Source organism: Rhagoletis pomonella, unplaced genomic scaffold, assembly GCF_013731165.1.
Source record: "Rhagoletis pomonella isolate Grant_MI unplaced genomic scaffold, Rhpom_1.0 Rhpom_scaffold_00001, whole genome shotgun sequence".
Taxonomy (NCBI): domain Eukaryota; kingdom Metazoa; phylum Arthropoda; class Insecta; order Diptera; family Tephritidae; genus Rhagoletis; species Rhagoletis pomonella.
The window spans coordinates 46,662,366-46,687,442 of record NW_023458555.1 but is presented as its reverse complement, the minus strand read 5'-3'; the positions used below and the strand labels follow the sequence as shown (position 1 = coordinate 46,687,442).

Genomic DNA, 25,077 nt, shown 5'->3' with positions numbered 1-25,077 from the left:
ACAAACTAATAAATATACTCGTACATACATACAGATTTGAAGATTTTCTCGTTCACCTTTTTTGCCACCTTTCTCTGCTTCATGTTCGTTTTCTAATAAGTGCTTTTCTTCAACCTCTATTTCTTTGCAGATAAATAAAAGCAGTTTAAATCCGAAATCCGGTAAGAAAAGTGGCAACAATCAACTGCTCAAAAGAAATCAATCGTCTCGAAAAAATTACACGAAAGCGCAATAAACGCTCAAACAAAAGATACCAAGTGATTAAATTGTGGTACAAAATGTGAAGCCAAAATAAAACAACAACAAAAATAGCAAAGAAAAAGAAACGCTAAAAAATGCAAAAGCGCAAGAGAGCGAAGTGAAAAGTTTTAAATAAGAGGTGAAAAAGAATCACATGTAATTAAACGACGCACAAGCAACGAAAAACGAAGACAGAGAGAGAGAGAGAGAGAGAAAGAGGGCGAGAAATACAAAGCCATCGTGTGAAAGGGTAAGAAATCGGTAACAAAATCCGTAAAAAGCAAAAGTAACACGCACAACCCAAACCCTGATCCCCAGTCCAGTGTCAGACCGTGAAGAAGACCCCAGTCTCTGTGTGCACAGTCCCAGTCCCGTGAGGGACCGCAGGCGACGCCACACGAGACGAACACGAAACGTAACGCGCACGGAGCAGCAGCTAAAAAAAAAGCAACCCACAAACAGGGGGAACGTTGTAATAAAAGAAAACCAACACAAAAAAAAAAAACAATTCGTTCGCCTCAGCCACAGCTTCGATTTTGAGCTGTCATAACGCCGATACGACTCAGACGCAAAGGAAAACAACATCGGCGGCGTGCAGGGCGCAATCAAACAACACATTGAAGCTAGGCAAATTCAAGCTGAAAGAAACTACAATAAGTACGCGGTCAACGCGCCTGCAGCAGCAGCAACAGCAAAAGCAGTGCAACAGTCAACACCACCAACAAATAAAAAATCCTCCGCCACGCATACAAAGCAGGCAAACAAGCAATCAATCTTGACGTTCGAGCAAGCTGAGTAGTGAGTAGAAACCACTTTTGAGTGCAAAAGCAATTGCGCTATTCGCTCACACCGTTTTTGGCTGCAGCTGCAACAACGGCAACGGCTATCAGGAAAATTGAAATTTTTCCTATGCGTTGCGGAGCGTAAAAAACAGGTATTATATGCAGCTAAACTCGATGTATAGAGAGAGAGAGAGAGAAGGAGAATAGTTAAGAATCATTATAACGTGTCAAAGCAGAAGAAAAGTGCATGCGATTGCTGCAGAGAGTGTGTGCATCTGGTATGAGAGAGCAATAGCGCGAAAGAGGCGAGAGCGCGCTGCGTGCAACGAGAGAGCGCAACATACTACAACTGGAACTGTTTTTGGTTGCGCTGCATTCGTATTTGTAACGACCACGGGTGGTGTGGGTACAGAGCAACTGTTGCAATTACAACAACTAAAAATAGTAACTAGTCTGGCTGGTTGCAGGCAAAAGGTGGTCACGCAAGACGTGTAACTAACTAACCAACGAAGAAACGAAAAAAGCGAACAAGCGGCCAGTCAGTCAACGAGGAAGTAGCGGCAAGACTACACTGGAAAGTTGAAAAGAACAAAAAGTACAAAATAAAGCCAGTAAAAAGGCAGCTGTCGACTGATACCGTGCACACAAGCACACGCGCGCGCGTTTGACAACATTTTACACCTTTTTTTCCTGTCATCAACGAAGTGCAAAATATACTGACGCTAAGCAGGCTGTCCTGCTGTATGTCCGAATGACCGATTGAGCGCGCGATATCCAAGCTAAAACACGACGTCAAGGCAATAGTTTCGGAAGCACGCGCACGCAAGGAATACGCGATAGTAGGGCGCGAAGAAAATTCGTATCCGCGCGGAGTGAACACAAATACGATTGAGTGAAGCGCAGGACCTCATACACTGTTCCAAGCACAGCGCGGCACGGTAATTTGCGTTTAGTTTTCAGTGACCATCGCCGTATTGTGCCGGGCGCATACCCAAATGCAAATTTCATACGAGTATTATTATGGGCCGTTCCAAGTTTCCCGGGAAACCGTCCAAGTCGATTAATCGTAAGCGTATCAGTGTATTAAAATTGGATGAAGAAGCGGCGGCGGAACCTGAGGATGATCTAACAGCGGCGAGTGTTGGCAGCGATAAACGCGACAACTGTGATGATGATGATGATGATGATGAAAAGGGCGATGGCAGTGGCACCGCAGGCGGTGATGGTGTAGGAGAAAGCGGTGAAGCGGGAGGCACAAGTGATGGCAGCGGTAGTGGTGGGGGCGTGCGCAATGTAAACAGTGGCAGTGGTGCAAGCGGTGACAACGAGATGGGGAGTGGTAATAACGCCAGCGGCAAGGGCGCAAGAGCGGTGGGGGATAGCGCTGCCAACAGCAGTAAACTTGCCAGTGGCGCGAAAAGTGCTGAAACTGCACAAAGAGCAGCAGTCAGCAACAGCACCAGTACCAGCAAATTCAAAAATAGGAGCAGCAGCAGGGGTAAAAGTAAGCACAAGGAGGCTGATAATACTGCTGCTGGCAGCCACGGCGATATGGATAAAATAGTCGAAGGCGAAGTTGCACTTGATGGCAGCAAAAAGCAAGCAAGTGGCGTAAGTGTAGTTGCGGATAAAGTGGATGACAAAGCGCGTGCAACGAGGCATATGACAGCAACTGCTGCTGTTGACCAAGGAAAAGTTGTTGATTGCGATAATGCAACGCATAGTGCACAAAAGCAGCCCGTTGATGTGGCTATGGAAGTTGAAGATGCTGAGGCTGAAGAGAATGAAGGAGATGAGTGTCATAATCCGCCGGGGAACGACCACTCAGTTGTTCTAGACGGTGAAGGTGCTTGTGATGATGTTGATGGCCATGACGACGAAGATGACGACGACAACGACGACGACGAGGACGAGGAGGACGAGGATGACAATGTTTCGTGTACTAGTCGCAAATCGGTGCAATCTGCTTGCTCAGCGACCTCTTCAAACGCCTCATCAATTGGCTCCGCCACCACAACAACAATAGCAACTGCAGGGCCAGGAGCTGGGTCAGTGGCAACAGCATTGGCATTTAGCCGTAGCAAACGTGATGGTAAATTTAAAAACTTGAATCTTGCCAAGCCTGAGGTGATGTTGCCATCATCGGCGAAATTAAGGCAACTGCAACAACAAAACCAACTTAATTGCCCTTCTCCACCACCAGCAACAGCAAGCGGCAACGGCAACTGCAACAATCACGGTGGTGCAACTAAATCGTCGACGACTACATCTTCGGCCACGGCCACAAACACTTCGCGCTTCTCGAATCCCTTCGCTGTCGATGGTACGCTTTGTGCGGCTGACACTGACGATGAGGCGTCGTCGTGTATCATGGCCGCTGATGAGGTAATAAATGGCAGTGTTGGCGTTGCGAACGTTCACCATGGCAATGGAGGTTGCGGGAGCGGTGGAGGTGGTGGTGGTGTTGCCGGTAGCGGTTGTGCTGACAATGATGGCGTTGCAATGGTAAGTGCTTTTGATTGCATTTCTTTCGCTTCTTTACATTGTCATTATTATTATTTTTTTTTTTAGTTTTTGTTTTATTTCTTCATTGTTTTTATTTTGCCTGTTATTTTTACTGCAGTGATGTGCTTGTGCGCGCCTTTAAGTTGTTGACTGCCTTTGTTGATTCTACTGAAGTATGTAGCTCCTTTTTGGCTATTGTTTTTCTTTCACTTGTTTTATTTTAAATTCCTGTGTAGGTAGCACTATACATATTATTACTTACTTTGCTTCTATACTTTTATTTTTATTTGTATATTTAAATATTTATATATATGTTTGTTGTTGCTTACGCCTTTGTTTGCGTTGCTGATGGCGTTGTCTTGTCCCGTATTTCTTGTTTCTCTTCTCCTTCTTTACACTGTTGATTGTGTGCTGAGCTTTTTGGTATTTAAAAGGATTGATTCATCTCATCGTCACAAATTGTGGTTTTGAATTGATTCCCTTTTTACGCTTCCCATTGTTTGTTTATACTTTCGACCGTTTCAGGCGCGAGGTGTGGCCCCATTAAACGAGCGCTTTTGTTTCTGCGAATGCAAAAAGTTGACATTTTAATGAGTACACTTACATCCGAGCTTTGCCGAACATTGGCAACGTTTTCTCAGAAGCCATTTGGTTATAAAAATATTAAATTTGTGTTGGTAAAATTGTTTTGTGTTTATTGAAAAGGCAGCCGTATTTAGCTTGATTTATGTTGGGATCAATGCTCTTGGTTAGGCCAAATAAGGACATATCTATGGGTGATACAGTTGTAGCACTATTTTAGTGACAACCGTCATAAAATCAGTTTAATTAACGCTCAAGGTACTAAGATATTGGGTAATCGAAAAAGTTCTAACGGATTTGGGTACCAAATTTAAATGAATCTTTTCTCATATTTTAAATGAACTTTTTAAACGAAGTTTGTCTCCATCGAAAGGTGGTGATATGAATTCGTCGGAATATTTTTTTTTTTTTGTGTGTATACCGGATAACTTGGCCCACGTGGACCGATTTCGATAATTCTTTTTGTTTATAGAAATGTGGTACCTCAGGGGTGGTCCCATAATAAATTGGTTAAGATCCGTTTTTGGATGATGAAAAAATTAACGGTACTCTTAAATTTTTATATGAGAACTGTGACCGGTTTTATTTTTTGCTTAAAATTACTTGTTTTTTTTCTGGTAAAACTATAGTTTCGGGCCCGATCTTGATAACCATCTATATATTAGTAGGCTAACATAAAATTGGTTTGGCGATTTTTCTAGACCGATTTCAAAGCCAAGAACACCATTGGAAAGGAATTTTACGGCCGAAAGCGTCGTTAAAAAATTTCCCTATCTATGTATAGTTGTTGTTGCAAGTTCAATTTGAGTTTTCAAATTTTCTTTCACTTCGTATTTGAAATGAGACTTTGTAAAGATGAAGAAAGAAATTATAAGAAACGATCAAGATTAAAAATTAAGGCAAAATAGAAGATAAAGACGAAAATGTAAACAATGAATTAGGTTAAGAAAATTTTTTTAATTTTTTGGAAAAAAAATATATATGTACATATATCCAGTCATCAAAAATTTATTTTTCGAAAATTATCCAGTCATAAAAATGTATCCGAGTCATCGAAGCTTATAGTTATTAAAATTTCTCGGGTTACCCATGTTTATAGAGTTATCGAAATTATCGTTACACAGAAACTTAGTTATCGAGTTATAAAAATTTTTGGAATTGTCGAATTATCGATATTTTTGGAGTTACATATTAATATTTGCGAACTCATAAGTATATGGAGTTCTTTCGACTTATCGGAGTTATCGATATTTATTGCTTTATCGAAATTTGTTGATAGTTATCGAAATTTGTTTTTGAATTTTCCAAGTATGTTAAACGATAGCCGTAAATAAAGAAGACACTTCAGCTTTCGTTAACAACAAGAACACAAATATATGAATTTATTCAGAGTTTAATGTAACAAAGTTTAATTGTAAAACGATTTCAATATTTCTTGACTCGTTGGCGTCTGTTCGCGTGTCGAGTAAAAGAAAAGGAAAACTAATGGCATACCATGCCAGGCTTTCCCTTACCTTATATATGTATGTGTGTTTATCATGTTGTCGAAATTTCTATGCCTGTTTATCGATTTTTCGAATTTTACCAAGTTACTAGGGTGTATTGAGCTATCGAAATTGGTCGATAGATATCGAAGTTTATGGAGCTATCGAACTTTATCGAGCGCTGAGAACGCACAGTTATCGAAATTTGTCCAGTTATCGATATGTAAATGTTTGAGTTATTGAAATTTGTCGAGTTTTTAAAATTCATAGAGATGATATCGATATGAATCGAAACATCAAATGCGAATTCTTTTAGAATTTCTTATAGAGGTTGTAGAGCATTTTCCTCTATATAAAATTAGGTATTGTTCATGTGTTATATGGAAGATAATTCGCAACACGCTCTACAAAAAAATCTCAAAAATCAACGGTAGTTCTTAGCTGCTTACTTTTCTATGTACTGAAATTTAATGAGCTACATACTCTAAAATTTTCTAAAACTCTGAAAGATAAAGTGTAAGTCTGACGTTGCTAAAGAATCGCGTTGATTTTGGCAATTTTTCACGCATCTTCCATAAAAATTATGTTCGATTTTTTTTTTTTTTGTATGGAAAATTTTCAAATATTTACCGTGAGGCAAAAAAAACTGCGCAAAGTTTGAAATATGAACTTATAAGGTTTTCGTTAGATAATGTGAATGAATAAGGGTTTCGTTAGATAATGAGATATAAAAAAAAAATTAATAAACATTAAACAAACAAAAGAGCCTGGTGAAAATATCGCACTCCAATTATTTGGTGCACAACTGTATGTTCCTATTTGTAAGCTTTTTCCTTTAATTTGGGCTTGAAATATAGTCATTTAGTAAGAGGTTACTACTGAAATAGGTGTAATTAAGGCATTTTAAAATGTGTATCATTCGCCGTGTTTTTTGGTGAGTAACCCCAACATTTTTCTGCCATGGACGTACCCCTCGTCGAATGATCTTACAGTTTTTTTCCTAGTTTCATACACGTGTAATACCCAGAAATGTAGGCTCTTTTTGATACATGACGTTTGTATTGTCTATAGAAATCGTCTTCAGACCGTCTATATAGATAGGCATTAAAATGAGGTGTGCACTGCAACCTATAGATTTATTGTGCCCTTCGAGCCTAAACTTCTCCCACGTCTTCTGCAGATGACACCAAACTCGATGAGAATATGAAGTAATGGATCACTTGCTCCCAGCTTGTACAGACGCCCTCTTGGCCTGCATTGTCCCGTAAGAATACCTGCTAGTGTTCTAAGTTTCTTCTTTTGAAGTTTAATTCAGTTTTGGAATGTTTTATTGTTGTACCTTCTCAGTAGACTCTTTGCCTGACGCAGATCCCTTAGCCCGTTCGTTTCATTTCTGAGCCCTACTTTAAAAGTGTTAAGAACCACTCCAAGGAATGCCTCTGGGTCAATTAGAGTTAGTAGTGCTAACTGGATGTTCAAAGACCGTCTAGTTTATATTTCCCTTTGAATGGTAGTTTTTTCTGGATTTACAAAGAGGCTGGCATATATTTTTTTTTACTTAGTAGATTTTTGCAGTAGGTTATCTTTTTCCAACCTTCGGAATAAAAGCTACCCTCTCCTCCACGCGTTTAGTATTTTGAACATCGGTCCAATGCGAGCTATATGCCCGGGAGTAGGCCATCAGCTCTACACGGCTAAATGGTTCTGAAGGGTTTATAACCCAACTTTTTTGGCGATTTCTCCTATATTTCCAACATGTTCTGTCCGTTCTGCGAGGTGGGTTTCGACGTTTGATCTTCTTTTCCTCACTCGCAGTAAAGTTCACTGTCTTCTTTACACTTGCACATGAAATGCTGGTGGTTTTTGTCATTACCTTGTTAATATTTTTAAAGAACAATTAAGACCTCCACCTGCTGTTATTAACGGACTTACATACATAGATCTTTTTCAAAATAAGTCCCAAAAAGACTAATAGACCAGGAGAAGGATTAAAAAATGTTCGCTGAATTTTACTGCTATTGTTGTTGTTGTTGTTGTTATTCGTCTTCCCCCACCTAACTTCTTCAACCTCAGACCTAGCCAGCAAGCTATCTCTGTGGGTTTTGTCCACAGCGCTTCGGGTGTCAGCATATACCCCTTATAGGTCAAGCGAATTGTGCGGTCCGTTTCTGTATGCTGGAGTGGTGTCTGCGATATCCGGGTATAATCTGGCTCTGGGCGAGTTTACCAGTCAGGTCGATGATTGGCGGCCGGCGACCGAGGATTATATATTCTCTGCATACTCACTCGGGTTGCAGTGATAACTGCTTTGCTATGATGGTTGTTAATGCTTTCCAAGAATGCCTTGCGGGCAGCGGTGTTCGAAGTTGATGGTCGCTCTCTGCATCTTAACGACTGAGGTGTCTCCCTATCGTGTCGTGGCGGCACAGCTCTCTATGTCAAACTGTCGGTAGGGTCGGTTGTTCTATGACGACCTGGCAGGAACTATTTTTGCAGCAGCGTGTTTTCGTCATTTACCTGAAGCATTGCTGTCACTGCAAAAAAAAAAATATTAATGCAATTCCCTTGGGGTTGTGAGTAAATACCACGCATGAATAATAACGGTTGGGTATTGTTTCGTTGAGGCCCTAACATACATACTTAGCTCATCCATTACAGATACCAATAGAGAAACTTCAATTATTTTCTTTTTTGTTGTGAATTTACAAACCCATCTCGTCTAAATGCCAATCACAATGTAATTTTAAAAGTTTCGCGTATAATGTAACAAGATTTAGATGAAATCGCTAGCGCGTATTGTCTGAGTGTGCAGGGCATGAGGGGAAATTGTAAAACTCCACTTAACTAAAGTGCCAGACCATTATTTGTATAATTAAATAAACATCAATAGAATTTAAAGACTCGACAAATGTTGAATGTATACATTTCAAATTTATTCAATAGCGATTATAAAGACTGGCTGTCAGTGTGGCCTTTGTAAGGAGACCCATTCCAAATTTGTCACGCATGCATCCTTTCATAAGGTACATATAATAAAATCGTGCTTTGTTTACTTTCATAAGTGCTCGTACATACATATGTATGTGTGTAATTCACCCTTCTTCCTCAAAAGCAACAACAACAACAACAACAATGGCAAAGCAAATGCTTCTGTATCCTTCCCCCATTTGCTGCTCAGCTTACGTGACTTAGCGTATTTTCTGTCTTCTTTTTTTCATATTTTTACGCCTTTGTTATACCTCCCTTTTCATCGCCTACTTGCGTGCTTGCTAATCAAATAATACTCTCTTTTTCAGAAAACCAACATGAAAACGAACGAAATGTCTTCAACCAGCCCCAGCAGTGGCAGCAACGGCCACCATAAGCCCAGTGATAGTACCACGGCTACAGCCGTCAACAGTATTGGTGGTGATTCGGCCACTTCAACAACGACAAGCGGCAAAGAAAGCAAAACATCCTTAACCTCAAGTTGTGCTGCGGTGACAACGGCTGTTGTGAGCAGCGCATCTTCCACTTCATCGTCCTCGTCGTCTTCGTCATCATCCTCATCATCGGGTGGTGGCAAGCAGAAAAAGACCGTCACATTCAAGAATATACTCGAGACGAGCGACGATAAGAGCGCTGTGAAGAAGTTCTACAATCCCGACAATCGCATACCGCTCGTATCCATCATGAAGAAAGAGTGCATGAATCGCCCGCTACTCTACTCGCGCAACAGCGAATGCATTGTACGGCCATCGAGGCTAACTGAGATACTCAAGAACAATTCAAATATCGACAAGCTAAATTCCTTAAAATTCCGCTCCAGCCACGCAACCGCCAGCACTGCAGCGACAACAGCTGTTGGCGGTGCTACTGCTATAGCTGCTGTTACACTCGGCGCAACGTCATCGACCGCAGCCGCAGCGGTTTTTGGTGGTTCGGGGCTCACTTGTGCATTTGGCGCGGCAGCTGCCTATGCTGAGGACCGCAAGCATGACACCGTGGCCTTTAGGCTAAGCGATACCACAGCGAACACACTGCATACTACAAACGGTTACTCAAGCGAAATAAATCCAAAAAAAGAGCATGGCACAGAGGTTGGTGATGCGGTAGAAGCAGGCAACGAGGCGCATGAGATGGAGGAGGATGAGCATGATGAAGACGTAGGCAGAAGCAAAGGCGCGGCGCTGGGTGAACAAGATGAGGACGATGACGAGGAGGAACAGCAAATTGTGGTTGACAAGCATTTTGTGTTGCCGAAGCGTAGCACACGCTCTTCACGTGTCATCAAACCGAACAAATGGCTGCTGGAAGATGGCATTATATGCAAGAAGGTGGCGCATGTAAAGACGAAGCAAACCAATGCAACGGCCACAGCAGCAGCAGCAGCACCTACAAGCGGAAGTGGCAGCGCAACGAAGAAGGAACAGCAAAACTACTTCGGTTTGGGTGGCTATGCAGAGGCGGGCAACGCAGTTGCTGACACTTTGGGTTAGTATGTCAATGGACAAAAGAACTTAAGTGAGAAAGCTAATTTGAGATTTTATCGCTTTGATGATTTTGCAGGAATTAAAAGCGGAAAGGACAACAACAAAGCTGCATTTGGCAACTCGACATTTTGTACGAACTTTGGCTCAATTAAACCGAATAGTTTTGTGTTGCGCCAGCCGCGCTTGCAATTCGATTCACCGACCGAACGTACAACGACAACGAAAGCTTCTTCAACAATAGCATCTTTAAGTTGCTCAACAACAACACCACTATCTATAACGGTGCCTAAGGCGCTGACGTTGTCAATGGGTCTGAAATCGTCCTTGTCAAGTGGCACAACGAGCGGCGCTGGCACTTTTGGCCTGAATAGTGCCAATAGCATGCTAAGCAAAAGCGTTTTAGGTGAGTAAATGCAATGAGAAATCTTGAAGTGGCTTATTTGTAGCGTTCACTGTAGAAAAATCCGAAACGGCAGAAAAATTTTTATTTTGTAAGACTTTGAACGCCATTTGTTATGAATTTCGTATATATTTATTTAGATACATAAGCCAAATGTAATAGAGATTTCCCCATAAGCCGATAGAGATGTTATGAATTTCGAATTTGTTATTATGGTTGCAAAATTGTTTGCGGAATATGTTTGCAGATTACGGGTTTTACACTTTTTTAATAGAATACCATGAATACAAAACGAACTTGTTACGCATTTATGAAAGGTGGCAGCTCTCTTATAAAATTCTGTCAAATTATGTGTTGTAAATAGGCGAAATGCTCCGATTTAAATATTTCGCTTGACTTATTAAAGTGAATTATAACATTTTTATTAGGTGGCAACTCTATTCAAAAATATTTTCGAAACATAAACCTCTTTGGTTTGTGACACTTTTACTTAACTTAATACTTAATTGAATTTGACTTTTTAACAAGGTGGCAACTCTTTTAAAACAATTTTAGGCATTCAACATGCTTAAACCTTTTTCGTTTGACACCATTTCATTATATTATTAATTAAATTGGGTGTCATTTTTAAACAGGTGGCAACCCTCTTCAAAAATATTTGCTAGTTAAAGTTTTTTTACTTCTGTTGTGTGACAGCATTTCACTTACACAGTTAGGTTTAAATCTAATATTTTAACCAGGTGGCAACCCCCTTGGAAATTATTTTTGAAATATTATTTTCTTAAACGTCTTTCGCTTGACAGCTTCTGCTTCTTAGTATTACATTGAATTTAACTTTTTAAATCGATGGCAACGCTCTTAAGAAAAATCCTATAAATCTGGTTTAAACGTATCGGTAATATTGGTAGCATTCAAGGATTTCCCTTAAATCCCAAAAGTGTAAAATTCTTTTAGAAAAGGTCAACCTTAGAACAATTTCCATAGACTGAATGCAGTTCACTCTTGGCATGGTAACAAGTTCTCCTTCGCCGGTTTGTTTTTGTGTTAAAGTTTCCCTTATAAGATGATTATAATATGCAATACAACTCTCTCTCCCTTTCTCTCTCTGTCGCTGCGCTTCCACCCAAACAAAGGTTCAGCTCCTGCCGCGTGCAGCGTTTGCAACACCCCCACACATAGCAGCAATCTGCAGCAACCACGAAAGTATGGCGTACCTGCCTGCAGCGCTTGTCGCAAATTTATCTCGAAAATCTCGAAAAATAGCTCAAATACAGCACTGAAAAGTCTACAACTGCATTGCAAAGGAGATGGTAAGAACTTCGTGTTATATGCACAAACACAGTTTCCATACTAAACTCATATCTTTTCTACACACAGGCAACTGCACACTCCAGCCGTACACGAAAATCCATATCAAAAATTTCAAAAAAGTCTACAAAGAACGCTGTACATCTTGTTGGCTGAAGAAATGTCTCCAAACGTTACAGGTACCGCCTGCAGATAAACGACGTTTGAGTGCCGCGCTTCCGACATCATTGCTAAAGCAAATTGAGGCGAAACGAGAGCGTGATCCCGAAGAGGAGAGTGGTGAGCTACACGCGACACGCAAAGAGCTGGACTTGGCTGATCTCTCTCCCACTGGACTCTTTGGCACCGCACGTTTCAAGTGGAAGCCTACTTTGGAAGTTGCGAATGAAAGTTTGAAATTGAACCTTAAAACCAATCCGTTGGCAGAAAATAATGCCACGTTCGGCAGTTCGGTTATTCTGAGGCCGCCTATACTGGAAAAGCCGCTCTTCTTGAAAAGCCCAATTGGGGCGGCAGCAGCAGCGCTGCAGCTAAAGGAGAAACACGAAAATCCACAGACCACAAATAACAAGAACGAAGATAAGATGCAGGCGCAGTTGTCATCACCTGAGAGTAGCACACAGCAGAGAGTGACCAAGAGTAAACGCAGGGACAAGCACGACAAGGAGAAGGAACGTGACACAGAGAAGAAACGTCTCTCCAAAGAACGTGGCAGGGAGAAGGAACCTGAGGCAAGCAACGTAAAAGCGACAGCAAACATCAAAATCCAAGCTGCATTAGCAACTGAGAGTACGACAAATGCGCTAGCGATCAACACTAAAGTTGATACTATTGAAATAAATACAAGAGCCGCCAAGGCGGCGTCACTGTCCCCGGCGGCCATAGCAGCCGCAGGTGGTGTCGCTGCAGACGTAGTGAGCAATCTAGGGAGCACAACAACAACCGCTGGCACGTCCGGCGCATCACCGCAACAATCTCCAGTAATAGCTGCAGCAACACCCTCATCAAGCGACTCGCTAAAGCGTCAGCGCATCGACATAAAGGGGCCGCGTGTGAAACATGTCTGCCGCAGCGCATCAATCGTTCTAGGCCAACCGTTGGCCACATTCGGCGAAGAGGAGACAGAAGAGGAGGAAGCACTTGCCATAGCAGAGGATGTTAGGTCTAGCGCAGCAACAACGTCAGTATCGAACAAGCCGGAAGAAATAGTAATTGAAAGTAGCAATGAGGCAGCGCCATCGCTGGCGCCAGCGCCAGAGCAGCCGCAAGCTGTACAGCAAACAAAAGAATCCAAGGCTACGCCGCAAGATAAGAAGGAAGGGGAGATAATCAGTGAAAAAGTTGAACTTGCAGAGAAGCTTACGCAGCCTGCGCAGGCCAAGTGGACTTCTATCACACTTCCGTCTACAAGCATTGAAAAAGCCGCGCCAGCAGCTGCCGAAAGTGTTCTACCAACGGCGCCCAAGGCAGCTAAAATCGTCAACAGTACGCCTGCTGAAAAGAAGGAGGTGACCGCTGCGGTTGCGGCAGATGTCGAACCGGTTGAGAAACCTTCGTTGCCGCTTCAGCCCGCTAAGGCGGTGACGCGCAATTCCAACGCAAGCAACATCAATTTGCAAATTCACCGCGGCACGTCCTCAACTTCCTCCTACGCTACAACATTCGGCAAAAAACCAATACGTCAAATCAGCAGCGATGCAAACACAGCATATCAGCAACAGCAGCAGCAACAACAACAACTGCTGCGACGCAAGGAGCCACAGAAACTAAGAACACTGATCTCAATTGACTTTTGGGAGAACTACGATCCAGCCGAGGTGTGCCAAAGTGGATTTGGCCTCATTGTCACCGAGACGGTGGCACAACGCGCACTCTGCTTCCTCTGCGGCTCAGCAGGCCTAGAGCCTTTGATTTTCTGCGCCTGTTGTTGTGAGCCATATCACCAGTATTGCGTTATGGATGAGTACAATTTAAAGCATTCCTCACTGGACGACACAATGCTCAGCTTCATGGACATTTCCACAATGGGTCACAGCACTGCAGCGCCCACACCAGAACAATTCAACCAAATAACAAATCGTTTGAATTGGCTGTGCCCGCGATGTACTGTGTGTTACACGTGCAATATGTCTTCGGGCTCAAAGGTGAAATGCCAGAAGTGCCAGAAGAACTATCACTCCACTTGTCTGGGTACAAGCAAGCGGCTGCTAGGCGCCGATCGCCCACTTATTTGCGTGAATTGTCTCAAATGCAAGTCTTGCTCTACAACCAAGGTCTCGAAATTCGTCGGCAACTTGCCCATGTGCACACCTTGTTTCAAGCTGCGCAAGCGTGGCAACTACTGTCCGATATGTCAGAAGTGCTACGATGACAACGACTTCGATCTGAAGATGATGGAGTGTGGCAACTGCAATCATTGGGTGCACTCGAAGTGCGAGGGTCTCTCCGACGAACAGTACAACCTGCTGAGCACTTTGCCGGAGTCAATAGAATTCATTTGCAAGAAATGCGCGCGTCGCAATGAAGACTGCAAAATGAAAGCGGTGGAGTGGCGTACTGCAGTGATGGAGGAATTCAAAAGCAGCCTAATGAGCGTGCTCAAACTGTTGAGCAAGTCGCGGCAAGCGTGCGCGCTACTCAAACTCAGCCCACGCAAAAAAGTTCGCTGTGTTTGTGGCAACAGCACTGGGCAGATGAACTGCCGCGCGCAGCCGAAGAGTCTACAATTCAACAACGAGGCTGAGCGCGATGCACTCGCATTGAGCAGTGATGTGGAATCTCAGTGCAGCACCAGCGATGTGTATGAATTCAAGGACAAGCCCAGTGAAGAGAAAATGCCTGACAAGTGCACCTGCATGGTGAAAATGACGAGCTACAGCGCGTACGGCAATGGTGGCGGTCAAGCGGCGAGTAATCTCAGTCTAATGGATATTAAAAAGAAAATCAACAACAACGATTATGTTTCGCTTGCGGAATTCAACTATGACATGATCAATGTGATACAGAGTGTGAACTGTGATGAACTAGTTATTGCATACAATGAAATTTTGAGTGAGCAATTCCCTTGGTTCCAAAACGAGACGAAAGCATGCACTGATGCGCTCGAGGAGGACATGTTCGAGTCATGCTCCTATTCCATGGGCAACTCAATGGACGCACAAGACGATTTTGTAGAGGAAGAGCACAATCGTGCCGTCATCGATCTGCCTGAAGATATTGAGGAGGTGCTTTACTCGCTCAAGCCGCGCGATGACCTGCGCACCTGTCTATTCTGTCGCAAATCCGGCGAAGGTTTGTTCAATGAAGAATCTCGATTGCTGTACTGCGGGCACGATTGCTGGGTGCACACGAATTGTGCTATGTGGTCGGCCGAAGTATTCGAAGAAATCGACGGCTCACTGCAGAACGTGCACAGCGCCATCGCGCGCGGTCGCATGATAAAATGCACAGTGTGTGGCGGTCGCGGGGCCACAGTTGGTTGCAATGTGAAATCTTGCGGTGAACATTATCACTACTCGTGCGCACGCAACATTGCCTGTGCGTTTATGACCGATAAGTCAGTGTACTGCCCGGATCATGCGCGCCAAGCGCTCAGAAGCAACACGGCGCTAACGATTGAGACGAATTTCGAGGTAGCGCGTCCCGTCTACGTGGAGCTGGATCGTAAGCGTAAGAAACTGCTGGAGCCAAGCAAGGTGCAGTTCCACATTGGTTCACTTGAGGTGAAGCAGCTGGGCACTGTGTTTCCACGCTTTTCCGATACCTATGAGGCTATTGTACCGATTAACTTTCTCTGCTCGCGTCTGTACTGGTCGTTCAAAGAACCCTGGAAGGTCGTCGAGTATACTGTGCGTACCACAGTACAGAATAGCTTCTCATCATTGACACTCGATGCGGGCCGCAACTTCACTGTAGACCATAGCAATCCCAATGTTTCGATAGTGCAGCTGGGATTGGCACAAATCTCTTGTTGGCACAGTAGCTTGGCTCGCGGCGAATTGATGGACTACGAGGCAGTTGAACTACGAAACTCTACGCTGACTAAGCTGCTACCGGAGTACTTAATGCACAGCCAAAACTCTTGTTCCACGCCAGATGAAAATACCGAGGAGGAACCACAAACGAATGCGGACTTGTTGCCGCCGGAGATAAAGGAAGCCATTTTTGAAGACCTACCACATGAACTACTCGATGGCATTTCAATGCTGGACATATTCCCCAAATTCATGATCTACGAAGAGATGGGCGGCAATAGTGAAGGCAAGACAGCTGAAATGTATCTGAATGAGCAATCGAAAGATGGCGTGGCTACATCATCTGTCGTAGCTGCTGCGCTGGCCGCCTCTAATGCAGGCAACAGCGGAAATTGCAGCGCCTCTAGCGTGCAGGTATCCGACGAAGATACAGCTAATTCATCGCTTAGTAAGCAGTTAGAACTGAGTAATTCCTGCTCATCAACTAACACGAACTTGGCTATAGGTCATGTGGAGGATGCGCTGCTTTCGTGCTCACGCGTCACCAACTCCCAACTGCGACGCGCCATGAGCAGCACGGAATTGCAACGCAGCAAAGCCGAGATGCTCAAAAAGACATGGACAAAGTTTGAGAGCGTCAGCACGGCGGCTGCAGCGGCGGTAATTAAAAAAAGGAAACTTTCCAAAGGTCCATCGGAGCTACGTATGGCAGAGAGTGTGTTGCACAGCCTGCACCAACATCGCACAAAGAAAGACAATGCCGTGGGCGCTTCACGCCGCCAATCTATCTCGAGTGAGTCGGAAAGTGCCACCACGCTGCGCACAAAAACTTTCACATGGAGCGCGGCGAAGCGCTATATAGAGCCGCACACAGTCGACGAGAAGGACGAATCGAAAATCAAGCTCATGCAAGTGGATGGCGTTGACGACTCAATCACAGAGTACCGTATTATCACCAGCGACGCACAGTTTACAGGCACGGTGAAATGCGAACGTTGTCATTGCACCTACCGCAACTACGAGTCCTTTCAACGTCACCTTGCCACCTGCGAACCACTCTCAACTAGCGAATCCGAGTCTGATGGCACGTCCCGCTCGCCGGGTTCAGCGACAAACGGCAGTCCACCGCTGGGCGGCTTGGATGCCAACATCGATTTGAGTAAGTTGGGCCAGACGCAGCGCACAGCCACACTTACCAGCACCGCCAACAGTTTGCCCTTCCTTCAAGCCTTTTCGCAGGCCATACCACTTGGAAGCATACAAGCCAACTTTAATGGCATACCTATTGCGAATATGTCTAACGGTTTTCAGAGCGTGCAAGGTCTGCAGAACATACAGAACATACAAGGCCTACAAAACATACCAGGCTTACAGAATATACAGCTGCAAGGTTTGCAGACACCGCAGGCACTTGGCGGCGGTTTCTTCATTTCGCAGGCGAATCCAACCACTTCAACCACCGACGAAGTACAGCTGTTGAACTCACTGCAGGGATTGACAGCGAATTTGAATGGCACCTACACGTTGGCGCCCACCGGATTTGGCACCACCACTGTACAAGCAGCTCAACAACAACCACAACTAATTGCAGTCTCTACATCGCCTGATGGGACACAGCAAATCATACAACTACCCTCGGGTGTTACAACGCAGCCAATGGCCAATCAGCAACTATTGCAAGGACTAAACGCTTTCCAGACCCTGCAAGCCACAAATAGTGATAAGAAAATTATATTGCCTGTGGCTACAACCGGCAAGCCTTTGAAAACTGTTGCCACCAAGGCCGCGCAGCAGGCGGCCAAGAATAAGTTGAAAGCTGGCAGTGCCACGGTAAAGCCCATACAATCGAAAATCAACACCGCCACAGTAACAGTGTCACAGCCCTCAATGCATGCTGCACCACAACCGCCACCTACACCGATAACTGTGCTCAATACCGGTGGTAACGGTACACAATTGCTCAACCAGAATTTGTTACAACAAATGCAAGCCGCCGGCTTGGCTACCACCACCACGCAACAGCCACAGCTGCTCTTCCAAACCGCCAACGGCCAGCAGCAGCCGATCGTCATGCAGCAGCTGAGTGCACCTAACGCCACAGTGCCGCAAAATATAATCTCGTTCGTGACCACTGATGGTACACAAACACCACAGGTGCAATACATGACCATACCTACGGCCAATGACTATAAGCCACAAACGCAGGCGACGCCATTTATCACTGCAACTCCAGCGCCGGCAAATCAATATCTACAGGGTGCTTTTCTACAAACCGACGCTAGTGGTAATCTGATGCTCACCACAACGCAAACACCTACCGGCTTGCAAATGCTTTCAGCCACACCTTTGAACATAGCGACCGCGACGCAGGCGCCGCCACAACCGCAAGTAATTGGGACGCTCATTAATCCGCAAACCTTGCAGTTGGGCGGTAATGTTATAGCGACCACAACGGACCCACAACAGCAACAGCAAGTGATAATTGGTGGCGGTGCCACGGGTTTGGAAATGATTGCTGCAGCAAATGCGGGCGCCCCACAAGTCATACTCTCCACACAGCCAATGTACTATGGACTGGAGACGATAGTGCAAAATACAGTGATGTCTTCGCAGCAATTTGTCTCCACAGGCATGCTGAGTCAAAATGCCAGCTTCTCGGCGACCACAACGCAGGTATTCCAGGTAGGTTGTATTATAAGTGAAATGCCTGATTAGCCTTTAACAGGTATACACTAATAGGGTCTCGAAGCAACGTTAAATGCGTAGTGATACCGAATTCGAATCGATAACATTATCGACACCAATATCGATCTTCATATATGTATTATTATATGTTTGGACAAATATGCAGTACATATCGATACCTGAGTGGAAGATCGATCTATCTCGGCAGTCAGTACGAAAACGCCCTATCTCAGAAAACGTTCTTCAACCAATTTCTGCAACAGGGCGTTCTTGAAAAGTTTTTTTTTGTGATAGGGTGTTTTCGAACTGCTGACATAGGTCGATCTTCCATTCAGGTGTCGATATGTAGATATCAGCAACCATATCGTGCTATGCTTAAATGTACCCTTACGTAGATTTATTTTTCTCTAGGCGAGATTTTATTTCGATATCGTCGGTGATACTGCAAAGCGTTCCATGTCAATTATTATCGCTGGTGTTTAAATGATTTGTCATCTTTATCAGATCACTTGTATTAATCGTTCAACTTCATCAGCCAAAGGTAGACGGTTTTGTCACTAATTTATGAGAGTAGAACGATTTGCAAATGCATTCCGGTAAGTGCCAAGGGTACTAAGTTAGACCGTTTTGCAGTATCACCAACAATACGCTAGTTATACCCGAGCGCACTTGTGCACAAGGGTATATTAATTTTGTTCACATAACGGTTGTTTGTAACAGCCAAAACGAATCGAGATAGATATAGACAAATGTATACATAAATGATCAGGATGAAAAAAGAAATTGATTAAGCCATGTGTGTCTGTCCGTCCGTCTGTCCGTCTGTCCGTCCGTCCGTGTACACGATAACTCGAGCAAAAATTGAGATATCTGAACGAAATTTGGTATGTAGGTTTCCCTTAATCCAAGGAAGGTTGGTATTGAAAATGGGCGAAATCGGACTTTAACTACGCCCACTTCCCATATAACGGTAATTTCCAGAAATACGAAAACTGCGATATTTTAGTAACTACTGAAGATAATTCACTCAAAATTGATATTTATAATATGTTTTAGACGAAAAATAAGAATATTATAAATTTTTGAAAAATGGGCGTAGCCACGCCCACTTATGGTTACATGTGTATATCTTGGTAACCGCTGCACCAATTTCTTCCAAACTTGGCACAGTTGTTAGCCTTCGCACAACATACCAAATGGCGGAAATTTTTTAAAATCGCTCGATAACCACGCCTACTTCCCATATAACGGTAATTTTCAGAAATACGAAAACTGCGATATTTTAGTAACTACTGGAGATTATTCACTCAAAATTGATATTTACAATAATTTTTAGACGAAAAATAATAATATTATAAATATTTGGAAAATGGGCGTAGCCACGCCCACTTATGGTAACATGTGTATATCTTGGTAACCACTGCACCAATTTCTTCCAAACTTGGCACAGTTGTTGGCCTTGGCACAGCATAAAAAATTGCCGAAACTTTTTAAAATCGGACAATAACCACGCCCACATCTCATATAACGGTAATTTAGAGAAATACAAAATCTTCGATAAATCAGTAAATATTGAAGCTAATTTATTCAAAATTGATGCTTGCCAAGAAATACGATTATGGTAAAACTTTGGAAAATGGGCGTGGCACCGCCCACTTATGATCTCATATAAGTATATCGGTAACCGTTCTACCAATTTGTACCAAACTCGGTGTGGTTATTGTGCTTGCCACATGTAAGCAAAGCGTTGAAAATTATTGAAAGGTGAAAACACATATATTTAATACTTGCGCCGGGTATTTAATGTTCGGCTTCGCCCGAACTTAGACTTTCTTACTTGTTTTTCTATTACTATTATTATCTCCCGACTTGCAGATTTCATTTTCGACAAAAAACAAATTTTCTCTGCATTCACAATTTATGTATTTTTGACTGTACAGATTTATTTTCCATTAGCGGGTTTTACCCTTCGACTCCCAAGATGTATTTTTCAATTCGTTATGTGATTTTTTTTATTTGCAAGTTTTATTTGACGAATCGCGAGTGTAATTTTCGACTTTTACTTATCCACATTTTGCGATTAATCAATCTGCGCTCTTCGGATAGAAGTGTAAAAATATGGGGTTTCCCATCAAATGTCACTTTGATGGTCTACGCATTCCCTAACCCGGAAAGGCTGTCCTCAATTTTCAATCGCTAAAAGGCTCATTCATAAATATTTTGCAAATGTTTTTTTTTTTTTTTTTAGAATGAAATTCTTCATTTCCTTATCCACTTGCAGGCAAGCAAAATCGAACCCATTGTGGACATACCATCCGGTTATGTAGTGCTTAATAACGTCGATACGACTCCCGCAATAGTGCAACAACAACCAGCAACTTCGCAACAGCCGAATTTCCTAAATGCGTCTACAGTATTACAACAAACCCAACAGCAACCTGTACATGCCAGCGGACTGCAGAATAACGAGCAACAGCCAATTTTCCGACTGCAAACAGTTGATAACAACAGCAGCAACGTTTCAGCTACAGTGACTGCAGCTACAGTTACGCCAACTGTGACGGGATCAAGTTTCCAATTCCAGCCGCAACCACAATCACAGCCTGCGCACCCAACACAGCAGCAACAACAACAACAACAGCAAGTGATCGAGCAACTGCAGCAGCAGCAGCAGCAGCAAAATACCAATGTGCAAATCGTAACGGCGAAAGTGCCACCTGTGGCGCAAGTGAAGCGTAGCAACGCGGTGAAGGCAACACCAGTGGCGGCCGTGACGAAGGTGCAGCCGCAACAGGTGGTGAATAAGGTAATGCCCACTACAGTAGTGCAGCAAACGCAAGCGCCGACGAGGGTAGCAAACAATAAAGCACAACAACAACAGCAGGCGAACGCGCGGAATGCAGCCGCAGCAGCTGCCACAGCGGCGGCGGCGGCGGCAGCGGCAGCGTCAACAGCAGCAACTGTCTCAGTGACAGTCGCTGATGCACAAATCACATTGACGCCCGTCACAAAGACAACGCCGTCGCAACTTGCCACAGGTGCTGCATATACAAAAGTGTCCAACAGCAGCGACACAACAGCCGTCACTATATTTGCTACACCTGTTACTACAACAACCACCACGCAACCTACTAAAGCAAAGACTATGCCTACTGTGGCGGCTACAATGCCGACATCAGCGCGCAAAACAAACCTTATACGGCCAATTAATAAGGCGGAGGTGAAGCCGAAGGTAATAAAGACCGCTGCGACCGCTCCCAAACAGCAGCCAGCGCAGCCTAAAGTTCAGCAACAGCAGACGATACAACAACAAAAACAACCACAGCAGCAGCCAACACCACAAGCGGCACAACAACAAACAGCGAAGATGGCAATGCTAAAGCCGCAGCCGCAACCTGCTCAGGTTGGTTTGCCACAGCCGCAGCAAAGCCAGGTGCAGACACAACAATACGCCAGCGAACAGGCAGCACGCGCTCTAACATCTACGCCTACCCCAGCTGCCATGCCGGCGACAGTGAACAACAACATGGGCGGCAACAAATTAGTGGAGTTCCCACAGCCAAATGCTGTGATGCAGCCCCAGCTTTTCCCCGAGCCGCCAGCAGTCACACAACAACCATACAATAATGCGCCCACGTCTATGTACAATAACGGCGTGGTGCAGGAGGAGCAGCAAGAGCCGCCACCGCCTCACTTGACCAACGGCAACATGTCGCACAGCTATGATTGCAGTCATCAGCAGCAACAGCCGCAGCTACCACCACAGGAAATCGAATTTAATAGCCTCAGCTTGGAGCAAGTGGAGAGCTTTGCACCACCAACACCGCAGCAGTCGCATGAGCAGGCAAGCAATATCTTGCCAGCAGCGCACAACTCCAACAGCAATGGCGCGCTTGCCAGTATTTGTAATAATAACAACGGCAACAGCAATAATCGCTGCCTGCAGTATTCGAATTCGGCCTTCAATGTGCCGACGAATATTGTGAATCCCTTGCAGCAAACTCTCCAGTACAATAACAACAATTCCGCCGGCAACGGTGGCACCACAAATACAACAACAACTATGGGCTCGCGTCCAACGAATCGTGTGCTGCCGATGCAGCAGCGTCAGGAGCATATAGCCACCACAACGCCACCACTGCAGGTGAAGCAACCCACAGCTACCATGCCGAAGTTGGCACCATTGAATACTGTGGGCGCCAAGTGCTTTGATCCCGCCAGCGCGGTGAATGGCGCCAAGATCTACTACGAGGCTGAGGTGAAGAAGGATGAGCAAATGCTGCATATACTGCACTCACCTCAACATCAGCAGCAACAGCAGCAGCAAGTGTTGCAAATGCAGCTACATGAGCCACACCAGGAGACGACTAGCATCGTGAAGTCACTTTCGCCGGAGGGGCACTTCGTCGAGGATACGCTCAAATGCGATCTGGACCTCATGGAAACCGAGACCACGCTGTCGACGACCTGCCAGCAGCTGCAGGAAATGGTGCACAACAATTTGCCGCGCTACACCGGCACCTGTTTGGTGGCGAACGAGAAACCCAAAGACCTCACGCCCACACCAGAGGATGCCTACACGCTTAACGGACACGTGGATGCATTGGGTGGCAACGATATGTGTGATCATGATGGCGACTGTATGGACGATATGGATGACGACGACGAAGACGATGATGAGGATGATGAAGACGATGATGGCTTTAGCTTGAAAATGCCAACGGAGGATGGTGATCATGATATGTCCGACAGTGATGAGCCCGCCGTGAAGGAGAAGATTAGCAAAATACTCGACAATTTGACTAACGAAGATTGTGCTGACTCACTGGCCACGGCCACCACAGCCGAAGCGGCCAATATTGAACTGAGCAATGTTGGTTACCTAAGCGGCATGACGGGCGCCGGCCCCAAAATGGCCGCCGATGCAGTTAAATATCAAAATGGTTTGGCCAACAATTACTCAGGCGTAACAGCGGAAGAGACCGCCGCTGTTGCAGCAGCTGCCTCAGAATACATTACACAAATGGCCGCCAAGATGAGCGCGCAAATGCCGAGTGGCTCGTTGGAGGTGATAGGCACAAACTTCGATTTGCAAAAGCTCGCACCAAAGTTAACGCCGCAAGTAACTTTAGACGCGCATGCGTCACATCCAGCGTCGCAGCAATGCGAAGAGGCACCAGCGCGCACCAGCGTACACGCCGCACGCATGCAGGATCCCTTGCTGGCGACACGTAAACCCACGCCACCACCACCGCCGCCACCGCAACGCGATCCAAAGAAGATCAGCGGCCCACATCTGCTGTACGAGATTCAAAGTGAGGATGGTTTCACCTACAAATCTACCTCAATTGCAGATATTTGGGAGAAAGTTTTCGAGGCAGTGCAGGTCGCGCGGCGCGCGCATGGTTTATCACCGCTGCCCGAGGGGCCGCTCGCCGATATGGCCGGCGTTCAAATGATGGGTCTAAAGACGAACGCGCTCAAGTACTTAATCGAACAGTTGCCTGGTGTGGAGCGTTGCTCCAAATATACGCCGAAGTACCATAAACGCGCAGCGGCAAGCGCGCACGCAGCGGCCACTACAGGGGCTCCATCGTCAGCAACCAATAGCGCTGCAATGGCGAGCGCGCAGCTTGCCGGTGGCAGTGGTATTGACCTAAATGCGACACTGGATTATGCCTCTGATCAGGATGAGCTACAGGAGAATCCGTACGAATCGGCGCGCTGTGAACCGTATGCGTCGCGCTCCGAATACGATATGTTCAGCTGGCTGGCATCAAGGCATCGTAAACAACCGATACAAGTGTTTGTGCAGCCTTCCGACACGGAGTTGATACCGAGGTGAATTTGAGAATATTAGAAGATAAAATATAAAATTGTTTCTTTATTTTAAAATTTTGTTGATTTTGTAGGCGCGGCACTGGCAGCAATCTACCAATGGCCATGAAATATCGCACACTGAAGGAAACTTACAAAGATTATGTGGGCGTTTTCCGCTCACACATCCACGGACGTGGTCTTTACTGCACAAAGGACATTGAAGCTGGTATGTGACGCTGGAGTTTTGTATATATATTGTGTTTTCTTTTTTTTTATCGTAAGTTACTTCCTTATTCTTTAGCAAAGGATAGGCAGAGTTAACTGGCCAGAAAAAGAAAACTAGTTTTCGTTTTACTAAAAAAAAAATATGTGTATTTTTTCTCCCCAAAGGCGAAATGGTGATTGAATACGCAGGCGAACTGATACGTTCCACTTTAACCGATAAGCGTGAACGCAACTACAATAGTCGCGGCATTGGCTGTTATATGTTCAAAATTGACGACAATTTGGTGGTGGATGCTACCATGCGCGGTAATGCGGCACGCTTCATAAATCACTCGTGTGAGGTAAGTAGCGCCAAATATTTTATGGCAACTTTAGATTAACAAATAGGTCTTTGTAGAATTTATATTTTTTTTAGAATTATAGGCCCATATTCCTTTGGTTTATCGTGATAGGCTCTTCCTCTCTTTGATATACCTTTTAAACATTCCTTCACAACTTTGGGATACATCAAATTCTCCGACGATGGGTTGTACCAGACTTCCAAGATATGTTGCAGTTGGTCCCAGCAAATACCATCCTCTCTTTGAGTGTAGTAACTGG

At 44.6% G+C, this 25,077-nt stretch overlaps 1 protein-coding gene across 4 annotated transcripts in view; it reads left to right on the top strand.

Moving 5' to 3' along the window:
- LOC118745063 (histone-lysine N-methyltransferase trithorax) overlaps positions 1 to 25,077 on the top strand; it is a 152,037-nt gene that overhangs the window by 46,026 nt on the left and 80,934 nt on the right. For 2 of the 4 annotated variants that reach the window (XM_036478615.1, XM_036478611.1), the window contains exons 2-8: positions 8,890 to 10,066; positions 10,142 to 10,468; positions 11,599 to 11,775; positions 11,843 to 18,429; positions 20,714 to 24,273; positions 24,345 to 24,478; positions 24,643 to 24,818. In XM_036478615.1, the coding sequence (XP_036334508.1) occupies positions 8,899 to 10,066; positions 10,142 to 10,468; positions 11,599 to 11,775; positions 11,843 to 18,429; positions 20,714 to 24,273; positions 24,345 to 24,478; positions 24,643 to 24,818 (12,129 nt within the window). In that variant the 5' untranslated portion in view covers positions 8,890 to 8,898. Of the gene's footprint in view, positions 1 to 130; positions 3,528 to 8,889; positions 10,067 to 10,141; positions 10,469 to 11,598; positions 11,776 to 11,842; positions 18,430 to 20,713; positions 24,274 to 24,344; positions 24,479 to 24,642; positions 24,819 to 25,077 lie in introns of all 4 variants that reach the window. The other 2 variants (XM_036478606.1, XM_036478600.1) reach the window with 2 other exon arrangements.